General features: G+C 30.2%; 2 protein-coding genes across 9 annotated transcripts in view; both read left to right on the plus strand.

Annotated features, from left to right (window-relative positions):
- Positions 1 to 12700, plus strand: part of LOC126737004 (probable phospholipid-transporting ATPase IA) — a 36122-nt gene extending 23422 nt beyond the window's left edge. For 4 of the 8 annotated variants that reach the window (XM_050441670.1, XM_050441667.1, XM_050441668.1 and 1 more), the window contains 12 exons: positions 1609 to 1787; positions 1837 to 2075; positions 2136 to 2291; positions 2347 to 2564; positions 3199 to 3353; positions 3407 to 3684; positions 3753 to 3871; positions 5258 to 5392; positions 5452 to 5550; positions 7598 to 7629; positions 7996 to 8075; positions 12030 to 12700. In XM_050441670.1, coding sequence (XP_050297627.1) covers positions 1609 to 1787; positions 1837 to 2075; positions 2136 to 2291; positions 2347 to 2564; positions 3199 to 3353; positions 3407 to 3684; positions 3753 to 3871; positions 5258 to 5392; positions 5452 to 5550; positions 7598 to 7629; positions 7996 to 8075; positions 12030 to 12143 — 1804 coding nt within the window. In that variant the 3' untranslated portion in view covers positions 12144 to 12700. Of the gene's footprint in view, positions 1 to 1608; positions 1788 to 1836; positions 2076 to 2135; positions 2292 to 2346; positions 2565 to 3198; positions 3354 to 3406; positions 3685 to 3752; positions 3872 to 5257; positions 5393 to 5451; positions 5551 to 6064; positions 6522 to 7597; positions 7630 to 7995; positions 8076 to 12029 lie in introns of those variants that run through there. The other 4 variants (XM_050441672.1, XM_050441671.1, XM_050441674.1 and 1 more) reach the window with 4 other exon arrangements.
- A 3682-nt stretch (positions 12701 to 16382) lies between these two features.
- LOC126737009 (uncharacterized) lies at positions 16383 to 18480 on the plus strand. The gene is made up of 5 exons (XM_050441678.1): positions 16383 to 16464; positions 16522 to 16668; positions 16718 to 17017; positions 17068 to 17250; positions 18399 to 18480. The coding sequence occupies exons 1-5, from the start codon at positions 16401 to 16403 to the stop codon at positions 18434 to 18436; spliced, it is 732 nt and encodes a 243-aa protein (XP_050297635.1). The 5' UTR covers positions 16383 to 16400; the 3' UTR covers positions 18437 to 18480.
- The last annotated feature ends 131 nt before the right edge of the window (positions 18481 to 18611 follow it).

Here is an 18611-nt window from a genome sequence, read left to right on the forward strand (position 1 = left end):
TACAAAAGTCATATTATTTATAAGCAATTTTATATAGTAAAATTTTTTGTACCCCAAAAACTTTTTAAGCTAGAGGCGATTTTCTCATCCGAGGTCCAAAAGCCATTAAATTTAAAGAGTTTAAAATCAGTTTGGAATTTTATGATTTTTAATTTTTTAACGAACATTTTTGGACATAGCTTGAGAGCCACTGAAAATATTTTCTTAATTTTTTTACAACAAAATAGTAATCTATTCAAGGATTATTTTAAGGGTAGATACGTCACTTTTAATTTAAAATGTGAATAATTGAAAAATTTTTGCTTGAACTACTTTTTTTTGATAATTATTTAACAAATTTTTGACTTTTATTGCAAATATTATACTATAAAATAATTGATTTATTTTTAAAAAAATAAAAAATAAAAAAGGGCATTTGTTTTTAAATAATTTCATAAACGAACTTTTTTACTACGTCAAAAACTTTTTGAGTTAAAGCCGATTTTGTCATCCAAGAGCCACCAAAATTGTACCTTTTAAAATGAAATTTTAATTTTATGATTTTTATTTTTAATGAACATTTTTGGTCATAATTTGAGAATCACTGGAAATATTTTTACAATTACTTCACAGTAAATTAGTGGAATTCTTGAGGATGAATTAAAGTGTAAAAACGTCATTCTGAATTTAAGATTTGAGTAAAAAGGGCATTTTTGGTTGAACCACTTTTTTTTGCTAATTTTTTTACCAATTTCTCAATTTAATTGCCAACATTTCCATGAAATAATTGGAACATTAAAAAAAAAATTCCTCATAAAAGGGTCTTATTATTTTCAAAGAATTTCATGTATCAACATTTTTTGTACCTGAACAACTTTTTGAGTTAAAGGCGATTTTGTCATTCAAAGTCATAAAAATTCAAAATTTTTAAAACTAATTTAATGATTTTTATTTTTTTTAAGGACATTTTTGGTCATAATTTGAGTACCAGTAGAGACATTTGTATAATTTTTTCACGAAATAATAATAAGATTCCTGAGGATAAATTTAAGGATAGAAACGTTATGCTAAATTAAAAATTTGGATCGTTAGGGCACTTTTGGTTGAGTCACTTTTTTTTGATAATTTTTTTATCAATTTCTCAATTTTATTGCATTTTTGGTCATAGTTTGAGAACCACTGGAAATATTTTCATAATTTGTTTAGGTACAACAAAATAGTAACATTTTTAAAAATTATTTTGAGGGTAGATACGTCAATCTTAATTAAAAAATTCGATAATTGATACATTAAAAATTGAGGCGGACATGTAGATGAATACAAAATTTGATTTTCTTAAATTTAATTAATTGAAAAATCTATTGTTTATATTCATTTTGTTATAAATAAACTGTTTCATAAGAATAACTGAAAATAATTTTCAGTTATAACTTTAAAACAGTCATATGTGAGCAAATACTTTTGAGCGGTAGTATAGTATCAATACTCCTTTCCATCGTTGACAGCTGCCAAGCCAAGACTGAACGTTTCTAGCTCACACCACTGCAAGGGGAGTTAATTGAAGATCTTACTTTACCCTCGTAATACCCATTAAGTGCAAAAAAAATCTTGAATAATCGTTTTTTTCAGATTAGATAATAATGCTTCTACACGTGAATATAGAGACTTATTACTGCAGCATTTAGAGGCGTTCGCCACCGAAGGTCTTCGCACTTTGTGTTGTGCCGTGGTCGAATTGAAGGTGAGCGACTACGAGGATTGGAAGCAGATGTACCATAAAGCGAGTTGTAGTTTACAGCACAGAGAAGGTGAACATGTAAAAACGATCCCGACGGGAATCAAAACAGTGTTTTTCAGAAAAAATCGAAGAAGCTGCCAATCTCATCGAACGCAAATTGAAACTTCTCGGTGCCACGGCCATCGAGGATAAATTACAAGAGGGTGTCCCGGAAACGATCGCCACCCTACTGAAGGCCGACATTAACATTTGGGTGTTGACGGGGGATAAACAAGAGACCGCCATCAATATCGGATACTCTTGTAGGCTCATTTCCCAAGGGATGCAGATCATTATTTTAAACGAGGATGGATTAGATGTAAATAATAATAATAATAATAACGTTTAACAAAAAGGCCAAATGTTGCGTTACTTTTAGAGAGCGAGAGAGGCCATTCTTCGTCACTGTGGCGAACTAGGAGAGAACCTCGAGAGACAGAACGAAATAGCCCTCGTGATCGATGGGAAAACGTTAAAGTATGCTCTCACCTGTGAATTAAGAAACGATTTTTTGAGGTTATGTGTCTCTTGCAAGGTACTTGTGATTGCTGGATGGTTGTAATCGTATTTGGACAGATAAAATTGTTTAGGTGGTGGTTTGCTGTAGAGTATCACCGATGCAGAAAGCGGAAGTGGTGGAGTACGTGACGAAATTCACAAAATCGATCACGTTGGCGATCGGCGACGGGGCCAATGACGTGGCGATGATTCAAAAGGCGCACGTCGGCGTCGGCATATCGGGGGTGGAGGGGCTGCAGGCGGCCTGCGCGAGCGATTATAGTATTGCACAGTTTCGGTTTTTGTTGAGGTAAGCCCCAATTATTCCTTGACCCAAACGCATATGACTTTGTTTTAAAATGTTGTCCCTCTTGGACGTGACCAACGGGAAAAAGCTAATGTCTTTTATTTTAAAACCAAGTTTCTCTTGCTCTACTCTAGTCTTAATATCGAGAGTAAAATAAAGAGTTTTGGTTAGTGGCGAAACTGTCTCGTAATTTGAGTGTCTCACCAAAGGTTCCAACCATAAAACTATTACGTGCTCTTAACACAAAATTTAACGCAAAATCAATTTTACTTTATGGACACGTCGTCTTTTTCTTTTTTAAAATAAATTCTAGCAGTTCTAATGTTTGTCCAAACAGTTGGATAACAGATGTGGGTAGATTCCCACCATAGTTCGAAGGCTCATTAGTATTCTTATCACGTTCCAGCCTAGGGTTGCTTTTAGCACCATGTGGTCTCATTTTGGGCCCGGTACTTTTCCGTATTACATTAGTATCAATTAATATTAATTTTATTACAAGATTTAACCTTCCCAAAAATAGTTAATAACAATGTGAACATTAGACAATTGTAAAAAAACTTTTCAAAAAATAGAAAAGCAAAAACATGAACCAGTTCGAGCTGAATTTTTATTAAATCAACTGAACATTTCTTTTCAGGCTTTTATTAGTCCACGGCGCATGGAACTATTCGAGGATGTGTAAACTAATCTTGTACAGTTTCTACAAAAATATTTGTTTGTACCTAATAGAATTATGGTTCGCGATCTATTCGGGCTGGTCTGGACAGATTTTATTCGAAAGATGGTCAATAGGTAGTAAATATTCACTTTTTAATAAAAATACAACTTGAATTGAACATTTATAGGTTTATACAATGTACTATTCACCGCCCTCCCCCCATTAGCGATGGGACTATTCGATAAAAGTTGCAGCGACGAAAAGATGATCAGCTACCCCCAGTTATACAGGCCGTCTCAAAGCGGCGAATTGTTCAATATTAAAGTGTTTTGGCTGTGGATCATAAATTCGTTGGCGCATTCGGCCTTATTGTTCTGGCTACCTATGATGGCCGCCCACCACGACATCTTGTGGTGGAACGGCAAAGAAGGAGGATATCTGGTTTTGGGAAACGCCGTCTATACTGTCAGTTTTTATATAATTTCTATCTCAGTCTGTTGGTGATTTAAAATTTTGATTTTATGTTGTTTTAGTACGTCGTGGTCACTGTGTGCCTGAAGGCCGGTTTAGTGACCAATTCGTGGCCTTGGCCGACGCACTGCGCCATTTGGGGTTCGATCGTTTTATGGTTTTTCTTTGTTGTTATATATAGGTAGGTACATATTTTTTAAATGTTAGCTTAAACACAAGACAACTGGTAGTGATAGTAGTACATGTAAGTTTTATAGCAGGGGATTAAATCAATATTATCTTAACATAACTTATTTCAGTTAAATTTATTTCCTCATTTTGTTAAAATTTTTTTTCTTACTCATCGTATATGCAAATCTAAGCTGCATACCTTAAAAACAGTAATATTCATTCATTCATTGAAAATTCTAAAGTGATACTTTTACTTCTATTACAAACTAATGCCTTGGCTTATAAACGGAAATACGTATCATTGAATAATTATAACTTATTGGAAACTGAACATGTTTTTTTAATTAATTCCAAAGTTTATTTCTTGAAAATATAATGAAAATTTATTTACTTCAATTTTTTAAAGTGGTAACTGGCTTTCACTTACTATGATATTATTCCATTTAATATAATATATGATAATCATTTAAGAAAGGGTGTTCGAAATCCCCCGTTTCCCCATCATTACCATTATTTTAAATTTCTATTTTGTTCATATGGACCAGATGCTAAAATGATTGAATTTTTTATTGTATTCTTTAAAAAACATGTTTTCTTGTTTAATTGTTGTGTTTCATTCCTATATTTGTTTCGTTACATAATAATTTCCAGTCAAATGATAATTTTTCTTTGATAACTCTTATATAATCGATATAAGGAATTTTGCAGCCAAGAACCCTGCGATCTGTCGTTCATATAGATATTTTGTTGATGAACTTTTTTTGAATAAACAAATGTAAAATAGGAAGCATAGATTTGGGTCTGCTCCTAATTTTCTGTTATCCAAGGCTCTAATTATATTTAAACTGTTTTCTGTTCATTTTATAATGTAATTAATTAAATCTTTCCATAACAACTTAATTTTTGCGATATTCTGATCTTTCCTAATTCCAAACATTTTTTTCTAACCAATTTAGAATGCTCTTAAATCTTCCTTCTAAGGTGTGTTTATTGTTTAACGAATATTTACATATATCTGGAAAAACTGTAAAATTTTTAGCTTATCAAGATCATTATATATAAATAGAATTTCTTTAGCAAGTTTTGAATTTTTGAGTTAATCCTTGTCAGAGTAATTTCCTTGTATGTAGATTTTCCGGTCATAATAATAACATTTTATGTAAGAAGGAGGAAAATAAACTAAAATTTAAAGTCTCACAAATGTAGCGTTTATTAATTAGATTACCCGTTTCACCTTATGGCATCATCAGACCTAAAATAAAGACTATTCGTTACATATTATTAGTCTCTTTGAGAATTATGAATGGATTGTTAGAATGATACATTTTATCTGCCAATATGTTGTCACGACAACGAGTAGTGATCAAAACGTTACTTTAAAGTTGTCTTTTTTTAGTTTATTCTGGCCAACGATAGACGTGGGAAGCGTGATGTGCCGCATGTACATAATGTTATTCAGCAGTGCCGTTTTTTGGATGGGACTGTTCTCAATTCCTGTGATCACTATTTTACCCGATTGTGTTGTTAAAGTGTAAGTGAAGTGTCTCTTAGAATCCTTTAGAAACGTCTAAGAGCATTATTTTGCCGTAGAATTCGAAATACGGCCTTCAAAACTATTACCGACATTGTGAGGGAGAGCGAGATAACGAAACGAGATCCGGAGGTGTATAGGGGAGATTCCAAAACTTCGTAAGTGTCTTTTAATTTATTATTAAAAATTTACCAAATAAGAATACACTACCTGGATTGTTTAATACAAATGTGTAATAATCGAGGTAGTGTTTATTAGTGCTAACTTTGCATTAACTTCATTATTCAGCATATTACAAAGTTAGTGCATTGTATGTAATTTTGAATGATTTTGTGTGGTAATAGTTTGTTGTTGGCATCGTGGTTTGGTTTTAGGCTTTTAGTACTCATATGAACCAATTTGTACTGCTAAGATATTTTCTATAAAAAAAAACAGTTTATCCGCAATTATTAAAAAAAAAAAAAAGAAAATATCTTAACAAATTAAAAAAAAAAACGTCTGTCTCGTCTAATTGTTCCCCAAGCACCCACTCGCATTACTTTGGGCACGTTAGTGGCAACAGTGAGAACAACGTCGGTCACATCAGAAGTGGGATTTGGTTTCTGCTTTAGTTGAGAGCCAATAAGTGGATCGGGGCAAAAATCTGAGTCGTCTTTTCTTTTCTGTACACAGCAAATTAAGGCGGCTCTTCTGCTGGAAATGGCCGAGACGGAGACGGAGCATCAGAACTCAAACGATTTTGGTGCACCAACATCGAATCAAGATCCGTAACGAAGATTGTTAGACCCGACGGAAGCTTTATTTTCAGTTTTTTCATAATTACCGGAAATATATTAAAAATTGTTTCAAAGTCAAACTTTCTAACAACAATGAAGAATTTTAAAGTAGGGCTTCCACGCTTAAGTGTACGGACTAGTTAAAAAAATAATAATATACCTCCAGTTTGAAAAACTCGATTGTATATTTTGATAGTTGAAAACAACGCACAATGGTGTTCATTAATAAAAACTAATATTTTTGTATCATATGTTTATAATGCTAACTTCTAATATACAGGGTGTTACATTTTAATACATATAATCCAACTGATACATTTTTAATAACTGAAATTGAAAAATGACCTCAAGATCGGCGCAAGTAGTAAGGCTAAGATTTACTTTCAAGTTTCATTCGGTGCATTTAAAAACTAAAATGTGAATCTTGCAATATGTTTATTATTGGAAACGTTTTTTGAGGAATTTTAGTTGCTCAACGCATAGTCTTCGTTCCAGTCATCAAGCAGATATAAATTATTTGGTTGTAAAAAATGCACATCCAAGATATTTTTTTGTCCTTTGACTGTAGACAACAGGATAACTTCTTAATCGCCACTTTTTGCAATAGTTAAATCAAATGTCAGTTAAATAATTCCTTTCAAATCACCTTTAAAATTAATCCACAGGTTAAATTCGTTATTTTACCCTCTCCCAACTTTGATAAGAGGTGATTTTTTAATATCACAAGTTTTGCGCATGGTATGATTAAAATGAATCATCCTGTATGTTAATCATAATAATTACTAATTTTATATATTTTTATGTACATTATAAAAATTAATTATTCTGTTTCATTACCCATGGTATGTCTGTGCTAAAGCAATCTTGAATTTTTTATGATTGGATTGTATAATTTTATAACTACCATATAAGATAACTAATACTAATTAATTATTATTGTATTTAAGAGTTTATAGTTATTCCGGAAAAATGCCTTGCCATATATTTTTTACTTAAAAATTAGAATATTTTTAGCTTAATATAGTATTTATACTGCATGATGAATCTAACTCGTGTAGAGCATTATAAATTAATATTTACATATGGTTCTTTAGCATGTTAATATTAATTCACATTTTTGTAAAAAATATATGAAGTTTTGATTAAAAAAAACCTGTGATTTATTTGAGAAGAAAATGTGAATTATTAACAGTATATTTCATTGAAATGTAGAAAGTAGCCGAATTTATGAATTTTAACTGTTCTCACAAAATATATTGATTCATTTTTCCTACAGGATGAAATGATGAATAAAAACATGATTGACTATGTGTCTTAAGGCACTGCTTTAATTTCTATATATGATCGTAGGAAAAAAAGACTTCCAATATATTTGTTTTGTGTTTTATTTTTATGTTGTCTTGGTGTAATAATTTGTTTTATTTGCAAGACCCATGCATGCCTTGGAGCAGTTCGCGATATGTAAGTATAACTCATTTGTCTTTATATAACTAACGACACCTTTTAAAACTAATGTTCGAATGATGTACAGAAACCATCAGAATTTGTACATTAAATGTAGTAGTTATCATTTTGATGCATGCTTTGTTTGCTTGCTTTTAATATGGTGCATGCTTGTTTGTATTAGATATAATTTAATAGAAACATAGTAAGGGTCTATAGAAATGTCATTAATTTAATATAATCAACATTAAGAATTTCCTAGATTATTCTATAAACCCTTTATGAGAACGGATGTTAATAAAAAAATCCTACTTCCATAAAATCATAAAAAAAAATAAATAAAAACCGAAAAGGAGTAGTTCGATCGAAAAATGGTTCTTGCAGACTGTCCGAAACTGCGCGGTTACTCAAGAACGTCTTCTTCAAGAGGACACCGAGGATCGAACAGGACGTCGAGATGGCTCGTGAGTATTCTCTTTAAACTAAAAAAACCATAATAAATAAATAATAAAATTTTATTTCAACTTGAGAGTCAACTGCCTTATCTCAGCTTATAGGCCTATTATAAAAAAGGATTGTTCATAAATAAACATCATTTTAGGCCTACTATAAAAAAATATGACCGGAAATATTTTATCTGAAATTTTTAGCTTTGATATTTTGAATAAAGATTGCAATCCCGGGATTAATCAAATAATAATTAAAAATTTCATAAAAAGAGCAAAAACGAAATAAAACTTATTTCTAAACTTAACAAAACATTTGTGAAGTAATAATAAACTAGGTATACACTACTTAGGACACAAAACGCGTATTGTTTATTTTCAAAAGTAATGAAGCAAAAACATTAATTCATCAATAGAATTGTCTTCTAGAGGCTAATTCAAAATTTATGCCAAGACTAATGAATAGACTTATGCTAAGAAATAATATCAGAAAGTTTCTTTATTGACGCCCTGACCCGACTTTGAGGTTTTTCTTAAAAGATTAATTTGTTGTCTTTGTATTTCAGGAACTATTACGTTATCATCTTTAACGTTATTATTTTCATTCGCTTTATAAAATTTTCTCCCTCTTGCACTAATATTTTTTACTGGTTTTCTACGTAATTAAAAATATATAAATATTCCTGCAAGAAATGTTCTGCGTTCTTATATGCGTACAATAAAGAAGCCTATTAAAGGCAATATTGGCTTTATAAATGTCTCACCGACATAAAGCTTCTGCATTTAACTTTACTCATTCCAGTATTAGAGCTAACTGTTTGATTTAAGTCAGATTGCCTCCAAATGACCGTAATTTAAGACTACATGAAAAAATTATTCCAGACGAGTAACTCAAGCGCATATGAGAGACTGAGTAGTAGTAAAAGAATTTTTCCAGATACTCAAATGCCTGGAATCAAATTCTGAAATTACTTTAGAATGCTTAGAATTTGAAAGAAAGTTTAAAATTCGGTCAAATTATCCCTAAATAATCGAAAGAGACTTAACAATACTTATAAGATAATTCCAGGCACTCCCAAGTAACTTAAATGCCTATGGGAAACTTTTAAGTAGTAAAATACTTATTCCAGGCACTCAAATGCCTGGAAAAAAATTCTAGATTTATTTTAGAATATTTGGAATTAAAAAAAAATCTAAAATTTAATCAGATTATCTCTAAGTGACCGAAAGAGGCTTACGAATACATAAAAGATTGTAAAATCTGTTAATGCATCATTAATTTCAAATTTTACTCTATTTCACGCGAAATATGTACCACATTTTCCTCCCATTATCTGGGCACGATGTGCAAGGTCGAAGCACTTGTACGAGAGCAACGACGGTGAAAACGAGTACATTTTTGGTGTCGGTACTAAGTCAATCATTAAAACCCATTGTGGTGAGCCTGGACTGCAACTAAGGGGATCCCCGTTAAGAAGACCACAATATTCTTATTCGATAAGTGCCCATTTGAGTAGTGTGGTACATTCGTTTTTTATTTACAATCTTCTTACTTGCGTTAGCTATAATTTTCAAATACAGTCTACAACCCTTTTCAATTTTCTATTTGTGCGTTGACAGAATCCAAAATTAGACTGTCAAATACAACATTTTAGACTTTCTAAATATCATCCTATGTTTCTAGTTTTGCAAATCAATGTCTGAATATTACAAGTATCCCTTTAACGACACAACTTTTGCCAAGTTATGAAAGATGATCCGATTCATCTGAGATTCTACAATAACGAAGGTTTTCGATGTACAAAACATTGATAATTGTAACGAGGAAACCATGGGTATTATATTGATCTGAAGAAATTAGGAATCAAATTTTATTATTCTTCATCAACTTCAACTTCTCCATCTGTTCAAATTGAAACTATATCGTTTTGCTCGTATAACGTCGCTCGATTTTTTCTTGTGGGTACATGTAAAGTCTTTAGTCTACGAAACTCCAGTAGAATCAAAGCTAGACTTAATTGGACGAATAACAGCAGCATTTGAAATCATTCAAAACGAGGATCAAATTTTTAGTGTAGTCCGCCGAAATCATGTGCGGCGTTTAAATCGGTGTTTTGAGGTTGGAGGAAGACATTTTGAACAATTATTGTTGTGATGGTATCATATACAAAAGGTAAAAATAAATGCATCAGATCCTATTTAGGTAATTAAAATGTTTTCTAAATTTAAACGCGTCTTAGGGCCGTAGTGGCGTAATGACACATTTCCGGACATGGATTCTACTGTTGCACTGAACAACCCCTAGAAGTTTGATCTCATAGTTCTGAAACACCTTGTATAAAACCTCAGGATTTAAAAGATTCACGAAAATCCATTAAACACACCTAGTATTTAAATTATGTATTTACTTCAGAATTGTGTTAAATAGTGCGATCTTTTTTTTAGAAAACTAAAAATCATATTTTTCTTATTTATTTAACAAAGAGGAGGATAAACTCTTCATAGATTATTAAAGGAGAAACTGATCTAGAGCATGATCATTTTATTTTCTAATTTTTTTCATCACTTTCTATAAAAATACACAAAAACATAGAATATTACAAATATACTAACGTTAATTGTATAAACATCCGTAAATAATTTCCTATAATTAAACGTGATTGAATTGTATCAGAAAAACTGTAGAATCCCGGGATTTTCGGATACTTAATTTTGTCCGAGATGCCAAGATTACAATCCCTATTTTTGAGATCTAGATAATGACAATACAACAAAAAAAATTTGTAGATATAACACTGTAAAATATGCGTAGTAGTTTATAGACCTGTTATACTAAATTACTTACTAACAACTTTGTAGCTTTTATGCGTAGTTAAAAAGTCATATTATATATTAACATAGTTATAGACCAGCGGTTGGTGTAATTTTCCACATGCTATTCGTAATACTCACAGATAATGTACTCATTTGCACATTCCACACAAGACTATGGATACTTAATATACATAGTGCTTAATTCGCTTAGGTGCTTTCGCAACTCATTTTAATTATTTTTTTATTTTGTGTAATATTCTAAAAAACATCATTTTTCCATCTACAAGTAATTCATAATTCAACTTTTGATTGAACGATTATTATTATCGGCACAGGCCCTGAAAAACGACCTCCCTAATGACATAAAAATGGAAATATAATTTTTCTCATTATATTAATTCGTACGTCCATGCACATACAGCACCGTTAGTATTTTTATTTATCAAATAAATTATTGGGGATGTGCGTTCCGTCATTGATTATTTTTGTTTTCTGGAATATGTATAGAAATAATGATGTTGGCATTATTTATTTAATACTTTTTGTCATTTTGTTTGTCTGGGTTTATTAAATATTTAATATTATTTTTGTTATTTACACAACAGTTCCAAGGTTGTCAATTTTCACATCTATTTTGAAGGAATTTACCTGTTGCTAAAATAATTTGCTAAAAGATGACTTTTTCAAATACACTATCGGACAAAAGTAGAGCAACAAATTGTATTTAACAGTATTTTATTTTACTTTAGTTCAACAAAAAATATTTAACACATTTAACAACAAAAACAATTGATAGAATATCCATTATTATTAATTACTTGCTGACAACGGCGCGGCATTGAAGCAATCAACTTCTGAATGACATTTTCGGGAAGGCTTGTCCAAACTTCACTAATTTTATTTATCAAGGATTGTTTATTTGGAAACATTTGGGTACGAATACTTGTTTGTTACCTTCCATGAATCCATTCACAACTCTTTTGTATACATTATCATGCATTTATAATTTTAAAATCGATATTTGCAAATATTTCTGGAAGTGTTGCTCTACTTTTGTCCGATAGTGTATGTGAAATATTCGTGAAAAATATTAATCAATAATTTCAAACTTTCAATTTGATACTTATTAAAAATTAAAATGAAATTTTGGTTATTTAGATGGCTTTGCATTTTCCCAAGAAGAGGGCGGTGCTGTTTCTCAAACGGACGTTATCAGAGCTTATAACACCAATATACCGAAACCCGACGGCATGTAAACGAAACATTTGTTAATATTAAGAAATAACAAATAAATAAATAAATAAATAAATAGTAACGATATTTTCTTATAGTGAGATTTTGCGTGAGATTGGCCAAAATATTTATCGAAATCTATTACTTACTACTTAGGGATGAAAGTGTCAAAAACGTTTTACAATCACTTTAACAGGCACGTACTTGTACTTCTTACCTATCGATTGGTGTTTCACCCTTTTACTTTTCATCATTAAAATTATTTTTACGGCTTATATGGGGTCACCCCGTATTGTATAGTGATATAATATGTGGCATGGAAACACCAAAGATAAAAAACAATTATATTTATATAATAGTTTAAACTTAATATTGCAATTTTAAAACAAAAAATAAGTTTTTCATAATAAGATATCCTTTATAACTTGTATATTTTATAAACATGTTAGTGGTTAAGCCTTAATCCTGTTTTACTATTTCTGATTTGTTTTGAAATTATTAATGCTTTTTATATTGTGATTACGCTTTTATATTTTAAGTATCGGGAATTGTAATTTCTTCAGTTGTGAAATAAAGGGGATATTGTCTTGTTGTAACGCACTCGTGTTTTTTTTAAATGTTTATTTTTGGTTTACACCAGATGGACATTTTTGGTTGAACTTCAACTATAAATATCGGATAAAATGTCCACGTGATACACGTTGAGGAATTTAATGACAATTTACAGATATGTTTTATGGATGAGGGGCCATTTTTCGACGTAAAAAAAATTTTACCAATGGCATCCATAAAAGATTTATCGTAAATATTATTTAATAAAAAAGTACAACTTTTTTTATTTGTATATCTTATTTGGTATAATTATTTTTTTATATATGTTATGCATTTCCTATTTTTTTTTCTAGATTTCTTCGTGTATGATATTCCATTATTATACATTATAAGATATATATCCGTATATGAAAAGTACCCTACACAGTGGCATATATATGATATCGGGGTTATTTTATCACATATTTGAGGTGTAGTGATCGAGAGAAAAGTTTTTTCTTGTTTTACTCGAAAACTTTAAGGTAATGTGAGAAAAGTATAGATACAAAAACTATAGATTTTTTTATCACCTATAATTTTCTTAAAAAGCATTTTTCTGTCAGGCAATTATTTTCTGCAAAAAAACCGTCTTTCGTTAACCCTACCCTTACGCTCCCACCCACCCCATATAACTTACCAGTGAGAAATTGTTTTCAAAAAACATTGTTTTCCAAAATAATACACATGAATAACAGCTGATATCGTTGTTAATATCTATAATCTAATAACGCAGTTTGTTTATTTAAATTTGATATAATTATATAGATTTGTATTAATAAAGTTTTGATACAAAAACACTAATTTTTTAAAAGAGTATCTTACTGGACAAATGTTTGGGGTGGGTGGGGGTTGTGTTGATGAAAAACAATATATTTACAGAAAATATATATATTGAATATTTAATTGAATAACACTGTTTATTTGAATTTAATATAATTTTATATATAAATATTTAGTATAAAAATAGCGTTATTAAATTGGATAATATAGACGAAAAACAGTGATTTTTCAGAAGAATTTCATCAAATATTTGAGGTGTAGTAATCGAGTTTAAAAACTAAATATGTAAACCTCGTGTCAATTTCTTAAATGCCGAAATTTTCTTCCTTTTGTAAACAGAATCGTATATGAAATACGTATGTTATACAGTTTAATAAATATAACTTGACCATATACGGTTGATAAAAATACCAAAACCAAAAAAATCGTTGAATAAATATATATTTAACTATAATAATGTATGATGTGTTGCTTGGGGTTTGGTAAAATTAACAGGTTGCTAATGTTAGATTTTTCATTTTTTTCCTCCTATATAAATAATGTTTTAAACCTCAATTAATGTAGCATTATTTTCGACCTTTGCGTCTCTATTTACCAATCATTACCGGGTTCCGGTAATGTGTTTGTGTTTGACCTACAAACGGAGAAATATTGTTTTATGGTCCCTTTAACGAGTTTAAAATAAATACGTCAAGGCATTAAATTATCGTCTTTCAACGAAGATAATGGGTCTGTCCATGTATAGAAAAGGGAATAATAACTAGGGAATAATGTTAATAAAAAATGGAGTTTTTCATGAAGGATTTTTATGTCGATTTTTTAAACAGTTTAAAGGCTTTAAATTACACATTGAGTCGAAAAAAACCGTTAGATCAAACTTTCTACTGTTAAATTAACACTTTTCAAACGTTAAATACTTTTAAATGTTTGATGAAATATAAAAAATGTCAAATAAAAAACAATTCGTTTATACTGTATTTCAAAGAGATAGAGAGTAATACTCTCTACCTGTTTGAAATGCAGCACTCTGTAAATTTCCGAGAGCTTTGTGGTCATCCACCTAGAAATTTATTCAAAAATATATATTTTTCTTTCTTGAATAATTTTTTATTAGCGTATTTTTTCAAATTTGGCATTTTTTGCTTCAAAGTTTTTCGAAATTCTAAAAAAAATATATATGTAATGTTTTGGATTTTTTCCTGAGTTTATAATAAAGATTCTCTTCTTACGGCAATAATTTTTTATTTAAAAATGTGCATGTGATTTAATAAACATAAACGAAATAAAATCAACTTTAGTCTAAGCCAAATAGATTTATGATAAAAGTACACCATATAACACAAAGCCATGCATAATTTAAATGGATGCGATAAACCATTTGTTAAGTCCAAAACGGTTTTACTCCAGAATTATTTATTATTGAAAAATAATAATAAACCAATTTTAGCCCTTTTTAAACTTCTTTGATAAATTAAGTCAAATATAAAAAAGCCTAAAGGCCATTTTAAAAAGTGCGAAAATCCTGAAATACGTTAATTTATAATTTTATGACGCAAATTTAATTTGATGCCGTAAACTGGGTTTATATAAAAAAAATTATAAACAAATATAAGAAAACATAATAATAAAAAAAGGATTATAGGAAGAGTATTAATTTTCCCGTGTGGTGTAGATGCGGCAGTATCGAGACAAAAATACAACATTCAAGAACAATACGAACAACGAACGCTACTGTAGTAAACTTAGGCCAAGACTGTCTGGTTATGGACTGAAAATCTCAAGTTGGCGATTTTCAAAAAAATGTTAGCTCTTGGCATTTTAAGTTCTCCTTTGCTAAAAGGTTTATATTGACTAAAAACTCTGGTGAAAATAATATTATGGTTAGAGGAGAACAATTTACTCGACATAATTACATAACTCGGATACTGGGGTACCTAAGTCGATTTTAAAAAAAGGAAAAAAAATGGGATCATTTTGCTCCAGACGCTGTTCCAATGGGAGCTCCAGTAAACTCTGCCAAGCTAAAGGATGTTGATAATTTACTAAAAAAACATTTTGAAAATAAATGGAAGAGCAAAGAGGATTTAAAGTTTTATAAAGATGTTTAAGATGGAATATCGTAGCCGTTGATAGGACCTAATTCTGAAGTTCCAGAAGATCAATTTTGCGAACCACGAGAAGCAGAAGATGAAGGAGAAATAAGAATTTAACTTTTAAGACTTTTGTACTTTTAAAAATATAGATGTCCCTTCTCAAACTCGGCGTTGTTTTATTTTTTTGCAGCATAACTTTTCAAATCCAAAATGACTAATCAAAACTTGTCTTATCCATTTTAGCCGATTAAGGATATTCTACATTTAAATAAATTGATGTGAGTGTTTTCTAAAAACTCATTTTATATTATTATTTATTTTTTGTCATTGTATCCAAAAAAATAACTTTAGTAGAGATTTTTCTGAATTTGCGTAGAACGACTTAACATGGATAAGACGAGTTTTGCTATGAGACGCCTCATCTAAGCATTGATTCCACCAAGGATCCGTATAATATTATACTAAGAGATTATGAATTAACCATTTTCAAAATAACAAATCTAAAAATGTTGATTCAAACGATTCTTTTTTCCTCGGTGACACATTGTAAATAATAATTTGTTTTTTTTTTTAAATTATTTTTAATATCTCCTAAAACCCCATAACGAATATTTTAAATTTTTAGTAAATATATGCAAGAGGTAAATAAAATAAAATTTTGAAATATTTCAAATGCCACTCAATAAAATCATAAAAAAAATATACGTAATAATAAAAATATGTGAAAAATGAATATTTTATGTCCTTTCAAAGTTGAATTTTTCGAATTCTCAACTGATACGAAAATTATAAAATTGCTTGTAACTGGTAAAATGTTTCACAGTAAACGATCATGAATATCGCTATAAGTTTACTTGTTTTTTGTTTCGTGGCCTTCCTCGAAAGAACTTATGGAGGTAAACCTAAAAATATTCATAATTTAAGTAATACTAGTAAGTATTTTACTTATACAGAAGGTCATTTGGAACATCACTACCATAATAAGAAATTGCATGCTGATGGGTCACCATTGCATCACCATAGCAGACACCACCATAAGGCTTTAAAATCTAGAAACGGTCCTGGATGCGTGGAAATATGTGATCCAGAATTAGTGGCAGGTGGGATTTTGTACGAATTCTTTAAGTTGTGAAATGACCTATTTTTCAGTGACAAAATGGCTAAATAACACCAACGAATTAAAGGTTCTATACCAATTAATTCCTCCATCCCTAAAGCAAGCTTTATTAAATGGAACTTCTACTACACCACCATCTATTAATGCTTCTTCGTGGCTTAATGGACTAAATCTTAACGGATTATATGATAGTTCTGCTGAATGGCCTATTGTCACTTATTTTTCTAAAATTATTGGATTTTGGCTGTCTAGGGCCCGCAGTATTTTGGAGTTGTTCCAGATGTTTCCACAATTCGCCAACATATGGAAGGTTATATTACATGGAATGAGCGGTAAAACCAAATAAATTTCATCAAATTAAATTTTTAATCCCCGCTTGTAGGTGGGTGTGAAAACAGTGATATTCTCATAAATAACTTGAAAGGCCTTTTCGGTTCCAACGAGTCCTTTGGCGTAAACCTGTTTAATTTCACTTACTGGGAAAACTTGTTCTCACCCTCTAGTTTTATCAAGGGAATCGAACACGCCTTTGAAAACGGATTTGATGCTTTGACTAATGTGTCTTGTAAGTATAAATTAAACCACACTTATACGGAATCACCCAGTATTTTCGAAAAATTGAACTTGATTTAAATAAAAGTCATTGAGGAGTAAAGAGCAGTTTTTCCATACTAAGTTAATTACGAAAATAAGTAAAACCTTTTACAATTTTCTTAATAATAGAACAAATAACAAACTGTAAAAAAAAGTAATTTTACTGAAAATGTCAATTTAACAAGAAATAATTCTATTTAAATAATTTTAATAACTAGTATTGCAACCTCTAGCATCGATGCGAGCACAAATTCGACGAAACCCATTAATCTCTATTATAAAACCGCCCATATTTAGTATGAATTGTTGTGTATTACCAGAGTTATTTTAACGAGCCCTTATATTTCTTTTGATCTTATCCCATAAGTGCTCTATAGATTAAGATCCGGTGAGCAAGAAGGTCATTTCACCTTAAGCTTCTAAGAAACATTTTGCAACTCCGCTGGTATATGGAGTGGTGCCTTGTCTGGCTTATCTGCCTTTTACTATACTTCGTCAAGAAAATGTAAAATAAACTTAAGCACTTTGTATCTTGGAAAAAAAGTGCTTAAGTTATTTCTCTGTCTTATTTAATGTTTAGAAAAAAAACAACTAAGTTTAATAATTATTTTTCTCATTGAAAGCTGAAATAACATTTCCTGCTTAATGATGATGATAGAGCGCATGTTTCGTCTTTTGGCATCCATCATCAAGTTCTCTTCTTTTATGGGCACCTAACCGGATTTTAGAGGCAGTTCATTAATGAATTTAACCAGATATCTGATCATTTCTTCCAGGTACTTGTAATTGGAAGAAATTATTTCAACTACTGTAAGAAAACAGGAATTGATTTAACATTTTTGAAAATCATTTTTAAATGGTTTCCTAAAATGGTTTAAATGGATGGACTGCTTTTATGGATATCCAAAGTAGCTTGTACCTAAAGCTATAGAACGGTTCTTTACGAGCATTTTTACATACGAACGATTTTTGTGGCTAAAAGAGTTTCAAATAATCATGAGAAATATTATCAATTACTTTATTTATCTACATGTTCCTGATAATAAACAAATACTGAGTGATTCCATATAAGTTTGGTTGCGTGTATATTAACAGTTTTGATTCTAAGCACTATTTCAGCTATTGTGAGTAAATCTTCTCAGCGAGCCCCACAGTGAATTTGTCAATATTAATGAAATAAATTGAAAGAATTATATTTTGATATGTTTTTGTTTTCTTTATAAGTTACCAAAGAATTAAAAAAATACATGAACATGTTTCTTGTAGATAAAACTTTGAAAACATTATACAAACACCTAAACCGTTTTTATTTGTCTTATATACAATAATAAT

The sequence above is a fragment of the Anthonomus grandis genome, chromosome 6 (assembly GCF_022605725.1).
Source record: "Anthonomus grandis grandis chromosome 6, icAntGran1.3, whole genome shotgun sequence".
NCBI lineage: Eukaryota > Metazoa > Arthropoda > Insecta > Coleoptera > Curculionidae > Anthonomus > Anthonomus grandis.